Source organism: Triplophysa dalaica, chromosome 19, assembly GCF_015846415.1.
Source record: "Triplophysa dalaica isolate WHDGS20190420 chromosome 19, ASM1584641v1, whole genome shotgun sequence".
Classification (NCBI taxonomy): domain Eukaryota; kingdom Metazoa; phylum Chordata; class Actinopteri; order Cypriniformes; family Nemacheilidae; genus Triplophysa; species Triplophysa dalaica.
Genome location: NC_079560.1, coordinates 18,994,645 through 19,007,182, shown reverse-complemented (window position 1 = coordinate 19,007,182; position 12,538 = coordinate 18,994,645). Strand labels below are relative to the sequence as shown.

The 12,538-nt window shown below is 41.8% G+C and overlaps 1 protein-coding gene across 1 annotated transcript in view; it reads right to left on the bottom strand.

The window, feature by feature from the left end:
• The window catches only part of galnt10 (UDP-N-acetyl-alpha-D-galactosamine:polypeptide N-acetylgalactosaminyltransferase 10 (GalNAc-T10)), a 33,206-nt gene that overhangs the window by 8,079 nt on the left and 12,589 nt on the right, over positions 1-12,538 (bottom strand). Inside the window, exons 3-4 of the mRNA XM_056730362.1 lie at positions 9,347-9,485; positions 3,260-3,426 (exon numbers count right to left, since the gene is read on the bottom strand). Coding sequence (XP_056586340.1) covers positions 3,260-3,426; positions 9,347-9,485 — 306 coding nt within the window. The remainder of the gene's footprint in view (positions 1-3,259; positions 3,427-9,346; positions 9,486-12,538) is intronic.

Here is a 12,538-nt window from a genome sequence, read left to right as displayed (position 1 = left end):
ACTCTGGATCTTGCAAACAATCGTCCCTAGTCCGATTCGCGAACCGTCCCGGATTTACGTCACTAAATATAGTCCCGTCTACGTTGTGCTAGGAGGACTGCCCGCAAAAACTTCACTCTTCTCCCCCAAAGACAGTAGCTCGTGAGCCTCATTCGTGGTAAACCAATCACAGCAGACTAGACCATCTGACCAATCACACCAGACTAGGCTAGCAGAAAGGAGGAGATCAGACAGATGAATCGCGGAACTAATCATTTGAGAGTTAGTCAAGAAGTAAAGTAAGAATAACTGCCTATTATTACGGAAAAAAAACTTTTACACCTTCTACGTACATAAACCTGTTGTATGACACGCCATACAAACAAAGTAGGACCTTAAAAATCCCAAGTTATTAAAAAAAAAAACGGCAACAAAACTCAACACTTTACTGAAGGTTCAAACTCAACCTCTTCAAAACGATGTAACTATATACAGTCCAGCCCGAAATTATTCATACCCCTGGCAAATTCTGATTTAAAGTTACTTTTATTCAACCAGCAAGTTTTTTTGGACCGGAAATAACACAGGCTTCTCCCAAAAGATAATAAGACAATGTACAAGAAGCATCATTGTGGGAAAAAAAAATTCTCAGCTTTTATTTACATTTTAACAAAAAGTGACATGTCCAAAATTATTCATACCCTTTGCAAACTGTCGCAGTATATGGGATAGTCCAAAGTTCTATACCATTCCAAATAGTCAAAGCTGTTCTAAAGCATCCTAATTACCCTGATTCATCTGGAACAGCTGTTTTAATCAACTCAACTGGTGAAAAACAGAAGCTCTCTGCTGTTGGTTTGTGGACAGTCATGGCTAAGACAAAGGAGCTCACTGAGGACCTGCGGCTGTGCATTGTGGCTGCTCACAAATCAGGAAAGGGCTATAAGACCATATCAAAATGTTTTCAAGTTCCAGTGGCTACAGTGCAAAGTATTATTAAAAAATACAAGATGTTCCGCACTGTGAAAAATCTCGGAGTACGTGGTCGGAAGCCAAAAGTGACACCTGTGCTGGCCAGGAGGATAGTGAGAGAGGTAAAAAAGAATCCAAGGATCACCACTAAGGCCATCCTGATGAATCTGGGCTCTGCTGGTGGCAACATCTCAAGGCAGACAGTCCAACGGACACTGCACACCGCTGGGTTCTACGGACACAGACCAAGGAGGACAGCACTTCTCCAGATAAGGCACACAAAAGCCCGCTTGGCCTATGCAAATGCTCATCTGGACAAAGAAGAAGACTTCTGGTCTTCTGTTTTATGGTCCGATGAAACAAAGATTGAATTGTTTGGCCACAATGATGTAGCCTTTATTTGGCGTAAAAAAGGAGAAGCCTACAACCCTAAGAACACCATCCCCACTGTCAAACATGGTGGTGGGAATCTAATGTTTTGGGGGTGTTTTTCAGCCGGTGGACCAGGGAACCTAATCACAGTAAACGGCACCATGAAAAAGGAGCAATACATCAGAATTCTCAACAACAACATCAGGCAGTCTGCAGAGAAACTTGGCCTTGGGCACCAGTGGACATTTCAGCACGACAACGACCCAAAACATACGGCAAAAGTGGTGAAGAAATGGTTAGTAGACAAAGACATCAACGTTTTGCAGTGGCCCAGCCAGAGTCCTGACTTAAATCCAATAGAGAATCTATGGAGGGAGCTAAAGATCAGGGTGATGGCAAGGAGACCCTCCAACCTGAAAGAGTTGGAGCTCATCGCTAAAGATGAATGGGCAAAAATACCAGTGGAGACATGCAAAAAGCTGGTCAGCAATTATAGGAAGCGTTTGATTGCTGTAATAGTCAATAAAGGCTTTTCTATTGATTATTGAGAAGGGTATGAATAATTTTGGACATGCCACTTTTTGTTAAAATGTAAATAAAAGCTGAGAATTTTTTTTTCCCACAATGATGCTTCTTGTACATTGTCTTATTATCTTTTGGGAGAAGCCTGTGTTATTTCCGGTCCAAAAAAACTTGCTGGTTGAATAAAAGTAACTTTAAATCAGAATTTGCCAGGGGTATGAATAATTTCGGGCTGGACTGTATATAAATATATATATATATATATATATATATATACTTGTATAGATTGATCTACCTAAAAGTACGTCTTTAAAGGGGTCATATGGCACAAACATGTGTTTTTCTGTGTCTTTGGTGTGTTATAAGTTGCCCATGCATGTATTAGACATGTAAAATTGCTAAATTTAAGTGTGGAAACAAAAGATGCATTCTATCTTAAAGTGAATGCTCACCTAGACCTGCCTGAAACCCCTTGTGTAACCACACCCCCACAAATCTACGTCAGTTCCTGGTATGATTTGACTAATACCACCCAAATGTATACGCAAGTAAGGTGGGCGTAACTGTCAGTACAATTGCTTTGGAACCAGATGTTCCAAATATGGTAAGAGGCGGGACATTTCCGAAACTAGATCGTTTTGTTTTATTGTTAGCTGTTGGCTAACTTCTCCAAGCTACGAGTAAAACAGTACAGCACGGAATAGACGGGGCTTGTACCATCCCGAACACCACAGCTACAAGTTCAATTTCACCCGATAGGAGGCTGCTTCGGTACCAACGGCTGTAAAATTTGTCCTACCACTAAAATAATTTTAGAGACATTAATTTAAGGTCAAAATGTTGCTTGTTGTCGCTTTTAACCCTGTAGACACATTGCATTACAAACCATTATATTCGTTTTAACCATGTAATATGACCCTTTAAAAAAAAAAAAATGAATGTGAATTATGACTACACCACTCAACCCCTTTTAAAGATGAACAGAAGCACTTGTCAGCATTGAACTGCATACCACAGACATTTATAACTTTAAATATATTACACATGAAGTATTATCACCTGCAGAAATGTCCACTTTGGAAATTGCGCTCTCAGGCTTTTTTGCCCCGTTCAGTAAATCTGGCCCTGAGTCCAATAGTACCTTACAGATGTTGTCTGTGACTCTTGATGTATTATTTATTTAAAACTAAAAATTATAGAAAACTTTTATCATTTTTAGATTTAGAAATATCGTTCTGTATCCTTGTTTGTTTGTGGGGTTTTGGTCCTTATGGTGACCCTAGTCCCCATTTGGTGGGCATAAATGATTAGGTCCTCTTTGGGATGTAAAAACAAGGCAACACTAACGCATCTAGCACATACTCACAACCGTTAGTTTGGGTGTTGAATTAAATATTTAAAAGTTTTTCATTACCTTTGTCACTGAAGTCGTCCACAAGAATGATCTCTGCAAGGAGTTGCGGTGGTGAGCGGATGAGAATGCTGTGAACTGTGCGCAGTAGTGACGACCATCCTTCGTTGTGGAAGGGGATTATGATGCTTGTGTTAGGAAGCTTTTCTCTATACAGCTTCATCTTACAGCTGTAGACAACCCAAAACATCCATGACATCATGTATTATTCACACCCCTTGTAATGAAAATGCTATGCACATGTACGTATATGGACCATGGCCTATAGTTAAACAAAAAGCACTAGTAATGTATGATGTAATGTCTTAATTTAAAATCAAATGTTGCAAGTTAAATATTGGAAAAATTGTGGTTAATGTAAACAATGTTTTCATTTTACAAATCATAATTTTGATTTGTAAGGGTTAAGGAATAGTTTGGTTAAATTTAAAGGAATAGTTGACCCAAAAATTTTGTTTAAGCCATATTTTACACACCCTCGTGCCATCCAAGATGTACCCCCCTATCTTAATTCAGCCAAACACAATTAAAAGATAAAAAATAATTTAAATTTTGTCTCTTGCTAACGTTGTAATGGCATTTAAGAGTGAGCCATTTTTTGAAGCTTGAAAAAGTACATCTATCACAAAAGTCATTCTCACGACTTCAGGCTGTTAATACATGTCTTATGAGGTAAAAAAAATTCATTTGTGAGTAAAAACTATTAATATTTTGAGCTTATTTAGTCATGTTTGGATGAAAACATAAAACATCACTGCACTCACACAAAATGGCTGCACACAGGCTTTATGAACCTCATTGGTTTTCACGTGTCTTGTGACCACAAGAACCAATGAGATTTATTGGCTGAGATTCGCTTTTGAATCCCATTGATCGATTATGTTCAAATCCAAACTATGGCTGTCAAAATTTTAAAGAACAAAATTAAAAATATTTAATGCAATTACTTCAGCATCTGTTATTCCGTCAACATTTGGCTAGCGTTACATTATATGATCACACGCTTTTTCATGCAAATGTGTTTTAACCATTTTCTGTCAGGGCCACTGTTGTTAAATATTTAAACAATAGCACAGGGCTTGACATTCAGCCGCGGCAGGTAAGACAGCTACTGTCTCTAGCCCTTTTGGTGGCGCAATTCGAAACTACAACTATAATAAGGACTTCCTGCACCCAGTGTTTGCACAAGTCCTCCTGAAGAAGTAAAATGAACTAAATATCACCAGTATGTCGACTAAACGGGTTAAGACAGCTTCACTTTGTGTTTGTGTGTCTGTCTGTTTTGTGAACTTTTAAGAATTTACCATTTAGTCAACCTTGATTAATTCTTATTGAAATTGATGTGAACACAACAGCTTACTTCAGATCAGGCGGATCGTTTAAGAAAACTACACGCACATGCCCCAGAAACCAGGTGAACACTTCAAACTTGTTTCCAAGAAAGTGTGCCTTATGCATCAGACGTCTAGCCAATGTTCTGTGGGCATGATGTCAAAAGCTGATATAATGAATTTTTTTGGCATAGTCTCTGGAGATTTGAATCACTCCCCAGTGTTTGCAGTCGTTTTTCTTTCCGGGAGGATGCTGACATTAGCATAAGAATTTTGTAATTATTATTATTATTTTACATTCTGCTTGAATTATTTCTACACCATATAGGAATTTATAGTCTGCATAATTTGTTATGCTGTGGGTGTGTGTGTTACTCATTGCTGTGTGTGTGTACTTGGATGGGTTAAATGCAGAGCAAAAATTCTGAGTATAGAACACCTCACTTCACATCACTTCCCTTTCACTTTCCTCACATCACATCCCTTTCACCTTCATATAACCTGCGTTTCTCTTCTTTTATCTGTATGTGTGTGTGTGTGTATGTATCTCTTCTTGTTTGTTTATGTGTCTGACATACAGTTGAAAGAAAAAGTATGTGAACCCTTTGGGCTTACTTGGATTTCTTCATAAATTGGTCATAAAATGTGTTCTGATCTTCATCTAAGTCACAACAATAGAGAAACACAGTCTGCTTAAACAAATACCGCACAAACATTATACGTTTTCATGTTTTTATTGAACATAGTGAAGGGTGGAAAAAGTATGTGAAACCCTAGGCTAATGACTTCTCCAAGAGCTTATTGGAGCCAGGAGTCAGCCAACCTGGGGTCCAATCAATGTGATGAGATTGGATGTGTTGATTAAAGCTGGCCTGTCCAATAAAAAACACACACCAGTTTTGAGTTTGCTGTTATGAAGAAGCGTTGTCTGATGTGAACCATGCCTCGCACAAAAGAGCTCTCAGAAGACCTACGATCAAGAATTGTTGACTTACATAAAGCTGGAAAGGGCTACAAAAGTATATCTAAAAGCCTTGATGTCCATGTCTCCGCGGTAAGACAGATTGTTTACAAATGGAGAAAGTTCAGCACTGTTGCTACACTCCCTAGGCGTGGTCGTCCTGTAAAGATGACTGCAAGAGCACAGCGCAGAATGCTCAATGAGGTGAAGAAGAATCCTAGAGTGTCAGCTAAACACTTACAGAAATCTCTGGCACATGCTAACATTTTTGTTGACAAATCTACAATAAGGAAAACATTAAACAAGAATGGACTTCATGGGAGGACACCACGGAGGAAGCCACTGCTGTCCAAAAAAAACATTGCAGCACGTTTGAAGTTTGCAAAAGAGCACCTGGATGTTCCACAGCACTACTGGCAAAACATTCTGTGGACAGATGAAAGCAAAATTGAGTTGTTTGGAAAGAACACACAACGCTATGTGTGGAGAACAAAAGGCACAGCACACCAACATCAAAACCTCATCCCAACTGTGAAATATGATGGAGGGGGCATCATGGTTTGGGGCTGCTTTGCTGCCTCAGGCCCTGGACGGATTACTGTCATCGATGGAAAAATGAATTCCAAAGTTTATCAAGACATTTTGCAGGAAAACTTAAGACCATCTGTCCGCCAACTGAAGCTTAACAGAGGATGGACGATGCAACAGGACAACGACCCAAAGCATAGAAGTAAATCAACAACAGAATGGCTTCAACAGAAGAAAATACGCCTTCTGGAGTGGCCCAGTCAGAGTCCTGACCTCAACCCGATTGAGATGCTGTGGCATGACCTCAAGAGAGCGATTCACACCAGACATCCCAAGAATATTGCTGAACTGAAACACTTTTGTAAAGAGGAATGGTCCAAAATTTCTCCTGACCGTTGTGCAGTTCTGATCTGCAACTATAGGAAACGTTTGGTTGAGGTTATTGCTGCCAAAGGAGGGTCAACCAGTTATTAAACCCAAAGGTTCACATACTTTTTCCACCCTGCACTATGAATGTTTACATGTTGTGTTCAATAAAAACATGAAAACGTATAATGTTTGTGCGGTATTAGTTTAAGCAGACTGTGTTTCTCTATTGTTGTGACTTAGATGTAGATCAGAACACATTTTATGACCAATTTATGAAGAAATCCAAGTAAGCCCAAAGGGTTCACATACTTTTTCTTTTAACTGTATTATATGTTTGGCGTGTGCTTGTCCGTGTGCTTGGTGTGCGTAAGTGTGTTTGTCAGTGCGTGTATGTTATGTTCACTGTGTGCGGGTTTGAGTGTCTGTGTTTCAAGCTAATGGTTGTGTCAGTGCTCGTCCTTCTGCGTCATGTGAGTGTGTGCACTGTATTTATTGTGTGTCGTGTTTGAATGAAAGAGTATTTTTTCACTTTCCTTTTGATACTTTTCTATTTTTATTAATTTATTGTATTGCTTATAGTTAATATGTTTCTTATACAGCTGCTTTGTAACAAAAAGCACTATATAAATAAAAGTTGGGTTGAGGGCTACTCTCTGCCACATTTAGAAACTTTAAAAAGCTTGACGGCAAATCAATAAATTGATGAAAACCTGAATGAGTTTTACTGTAGATTTGAAACTCCTTGTCTCACAGCCCACACACACTCTGACCATCTTTCTACATCCTTCTACATTCTTTCTACATTCTTCCTGTCTGAAAACCTGTGCTGACCAGCTGGCCTCCATATTTTCACAGATCTTCTAAAGATCACTGGAGCTGTGCGTAGGCCCTTACTGCTTCAAATGCTCTACCATCATACCCATCTCAAAGAAACCTTAAATCACAGGACTTAATGATTACATACCTGTTGCCCTCTTTGGCCATAAAGTCATTTTAAGAACCGTTATTGGCTTATCTGAAGAAAATCACTTGACCCTTACTGGACACCTTGCAGTTTTCTTACCACGCAAACAGGGTTATGGATGATGCAGTCAAAATGGGACTGCATTATAACCTACAACTTCTGTTCAGCCTTCAACACCATCGTCCCAACACTTCTCCAGACCAAACTAACCCAGCTCTCTGTTCCTAGCCCTATCCGTCAATGGATCACCATCTTCCTGACAGACAGGCAACAGCTAGTTAGAATTGGTAAATTCACATCCAACAGCGGTACCATCAGCACTGTTACCCAACAGGGATGTGTGCTCTCCCCACTGCTCTTCTCCCTGTACACCAACGATTGCACCTCTACTACCCCTGCTTTCAAATAAGTTGGAGCAGCTGGCTGTCTTGTCCAGTTATAACAACCTGGAGCTAAACACAACTTAAACAGTGGAGTGTACTCCCCTCACTCGACATCATGACCAACACTTTGGCCGCAGTGGAGTCATTCAGGTTCCTTGCGATCACCATCTCTCAGCCCTTTTAGAGGGACATTCTCATTGACATTTTCACAAAGGCACAGTAAAGGCTGTACCTCACATTGTCAAAACGGCACAGTAGAGGCTGTACCTCACATTGTCTAATGGCTTCCTGCTCTGCCTGCCACGCCCAGGCTTCCTGCTCTGCCTGCCACGCCCTGGTTTTTAGCCCTACCTGCCACGCTCAGGCTTCCTGCTCTGGCGGGATCCTCTGCAGCACGGCCCATTTCCGCCTCTGCACCACGGCCCACGTCCGCCTCTGCACCACGGCACAGGTCCTCTTCTGCTCCACGGGCCTGGCCCTCCATCCCTCCCACTCTTCCGCCTTCGATCCACTACCCTCCTGAATGTTTTTCTTGGACTTTTGTATATTTGGGTAGTCAGGAGCCACCCTTACAGGGAGGAATATATCATGGATTTTGGTTTGTGTTTATGGTTCATGTTGTCTTGTATTATGAAGTTCTCTCATTCCATCTCATGGATTATTGTACACTTTTGGATTAATTAAATACATTATCTGAACTTTGATCCTTGTCCCAGTTTCATGATTAGGGCAAGGTCCTAATCATGGGCAAGGCTTTGTGAGTCCAGTTTTACAGTTTTACACTGTTTGCCTGATGGGGGGGCTGCTAACATCAGCTTTAGGATTTAACATTTTTGTATCAATTAATATGACTTTAAATGTAACAATCTGCTTAATATATTAATTAATAAATATAGGAATTTATAATCTGTAAACTATTTGACCAATGTTTCTCTCTCATTTATCTTCAATGTGTGCTTCTCTGTGATAACCACGTTGGTTGTGTGAGCGTGTGTAAGTGTGTCTATGTGCTTGTTTGTATTTCGTGTTCTATGCGTTGAGTTGTGTCCGTGTTTTATACATGTGGGTGTATATCTGAAACCTGTGTGTGCGTGTCTGCATTCTGTGTGTGTTCACTTTTTTGTTTTTACTTGTACAACTTTAATGTTTTGTTCATAGTCAATATGTTTCATGTACATCTGCCTTGTAACAATGAAAATTGTAAAAAGCGCTACATAAATAGAGTTGAGTTGAGAGCAGATGCATGTTGCTACTTGTCAAATGATTGGTAATTAAATGAATGCTCAAAAATAAATATCCATGCATTGCTTCACTCTGCACATATTATTTTTTATAAATGGCGTGAAGAGGTGATTTTCATAATATTCACTTTATAAGTATGGCTTTTTGAATATCTTGGAAGTTGAATATCTTTGTTTGGATTCTGCCAAAACATAATGAACATCTGGAATGAGGGTAAGTATATAACAAATTTTGGGCTGAACACCTATCATGTAGACAGAGGTTTGTTAAAAAAACATTCTCAAGTGTACTGAAAGTGAAGGAAAAACTTACTTTGGGTGCCTAATATCTGGGAGGGATCTGTTTAGGGCAATTTTATTACTAACAAATATGTTAAATCCATTCTCCCTGTAGGCTTGATCCACACGATCTGAATCAGTCAAAGGATAGGGCATGCCTTGCTCCCCATCACCTTCAAACACATTAGCATGTTAGTTACAACTCAAATCCTTTACTTTTACAACAAGATTTAAATAAAAAAATTAAAAGTCTGGATTAGTGGAAATGGTTTTAACTACACATAAGTGTTAAATGTATTATTGACAGCTAACCCACCTGTTAAAATTTCAGTTAATATATTTAACAGCATTAAGGCAATGTAATACGCTTCAATAAAAGGAAGGAAGGAGGAGGGAACCGGCGAACATTCAAATAAAGTTTTATTAAAATAAACAAACAAAAACACAGAAGTAAAATGCTGGCAGCCACATCACAGTCGACTGCCGGTCATAATCACACAAATACATACTAAACACATGTGCGGGCCCAGTCCTCTCTCGTCAGCAGTCCCGTCGCTCGTCCTCTTATGCTCCCTATTTCCTCCGTGAGATATAAGGGACCGGTGTGCGCACAGCTGATTCGAACTATCAATCACGCCACCGGCCCCGCCTCACGGCTCTCGTCACGCCTTCCACCGAGTCTCGGTGTCCGCTGCGCCTGGGGGTATGCACTGACGAGACAAGAGAACAGAGACGGGAGCACCAGCAGCGAGAGAGAAAAAAAAAATTAGGCCCAGTTCCCCGACACACTGTCGCTTGGACCTCAGCCCAGCCAAGAGGCTCTTCCTTGCGTTGCTATGCGGTGGTGCTAGATGTCCGTTGGACGGCCCGATCCTCCTCCGCCTCCTGGCGGTTGGCGATGGCTCCTCCGTGTGAAGGCAGTGGCAGCATGTTAATCCACCGTTTCCTGCTCCTCACATTTATGGCTGTTGGCAGCAGGATTCCGGCTAACGGCCAACGGCGCCGACTCCTCCGCTCACTCTTGTACGGCCGCCATTCCACCTCGGCCTAGGAGCACGGCAGCAAGCTCTCCGTCCCAGCCGAATCCTTATTCCAGAACAACCGCATCGGGCAGCCGCTGGCGGACGTCCCTTGTCTGCGCTGCCCGAACTCCCCCACTCGGGGCGAGGGCTCTTCGACAGCATGTCTCTCCTTCCCCGGGTTTCGGCACCAATGTAATACGGTTCAATAAAAGGAAGGAAGGAGGCAGGAACCGGCGAACATTCAAATAAAGTTTTAATTAAATAAACAAACAAAAACACAGAAGGAAAATGCCGGCAGCCACATCACGGTCGACTACCGGCCATAAGAACACCAATACAAACTAAACACATGTCCGGGCCCGGTCCTCTCTTGTCAGCAGTCCCGTCGCTCATCCTCTTATGCTCCCGATTTCCTTCGTGAGATATAAGGGACCGGTGTGCGCACAGCTGATTCCAACCATCAATCACGCCACCGGCCCCGCCTCACTGCTCTCGTCACGCCTTCCACACCTTACAGGCCGGGGGTTACCACCGAGTCTCGGCGTCCGCTGCGCCTGGGGTATGCACTGACGAGACGAGAGAACATAGACGGGAGCACCAGCAGCGAGAGAGGAAAAAAAATTAGGCCCGGTTCCCCGACACACTGTCGCTTGGACCTCAGCCCAGCCAAGAGGCTCTTCCTCGCGGTGCTATGCGGTGGTGCTAGACGTCTCTTGGACGGCCCGATCCTCCTCCACCTCCTGGCGGTTGGCGATGGCTCCTCCGTGTGAGGGCAGTGGCAGCATGTTAATCCGCCGTTTCCTGCTCCTCACATTTATGCCTGTTGGCAGCAGGATTCCGGCTCATGGCCAACGGCACTGACTCCTCCGCTCACTCTTGTACGGCCGCCATCCTCCTCGGCCCAGGAGCACGGCAGCAAGCTCTCCGTCCCAGCCGAATCCTCATTCGAGAACAACCGCATCGGGCAGCCGCTGGCGGACGTCCCTCGTCCGCGCTGCCCGAACTCCCCCGCTCGGGGCGAGGGCTCTTCGACAGCATGTCTCTCCTTCCCCCGGGTTTCGGCACTAATGTAATATGGTTCAATAAAAGGAAGGAAGGAGGCAGGAACCGGCGAACATTCAAATAAAGTTTTAATTAAATAAACAAACAAAAACACAGAAGGAAAATGCCGGCAGCCACATCACGGTCGACTGCCGGCCATAAGAACACCAATACAAACTAAACACATGTCCGGGCCCGGTCCTCTCTCGTCAGCAGTCCCTTCGCTCATCCTCTTATGCTCCCGATTTCCTTTTTGAGATAAAAGGGACCGGTGTGCGCACAGCTGATTCCAACTATCAATCACGCCACCGGCCCCGCCTCGCTGCTCTCGTCACGCCTTCCTCACCACAGGCAACATCCGTTTTTTTGTCATCATTGTCTTGCGTTACATTATATATCACGCTCTTAAAGGCCGTTCACATTATAATTATAATGAAGTCTCTGAAGGCTGAAGGTGCGCTCGTTGCCAGGATGTATAGCATATTTTTGCCAGCTTGCTGATTTATAAGCGTTACAAATATTATATTAGATTAGATTAGATTCAACTTTATTGTCATTACACATATACAAGTACAGTGTAACGAAATGTAGTTTAGGTCTAACCAGAAGTGCAATTAGCAAGTGCAGGATATACAGTGTGAATAAATACAGAATACAATATTAGGGAAATACTATACAAATGTTCTATAACAATATGACAGTCAGTATGTACTATGGACAATATATACAGAAGGATATATACTGTGAACATTAATGTACAGGTGGATATGAACAGATAACAATTTAGACTATATAGTGCAAGTGACTTAAGTGTGCATTAATTACAGACATTAGCTATTAAAGTTACAGTACAGAAGATGAGTTAATGAAGTTATTAAGGTTACAGTGCAGTAGATGAGTTAATGCAGTTATTAAGGTTACAGTGCAGTAGATGAGTTAATGCAGTTATTGAAGTTATGGTGCAATAGATGAGTAGATGCCTTTAATAGAGTTACAGTGCAGTAGATGAGTTAGTGCAGTTATTGAAGTTACAGTGCAGTAGATAAGTAGATGCAGTTAATAGAGTTACTGAGTTACTAATACAGTAATTGAAGTTATGGTGCAATATATGAGTAGATGCAGTTAATAGAGTTACTGAGTTACTAATACAGTTATTGAAGTTA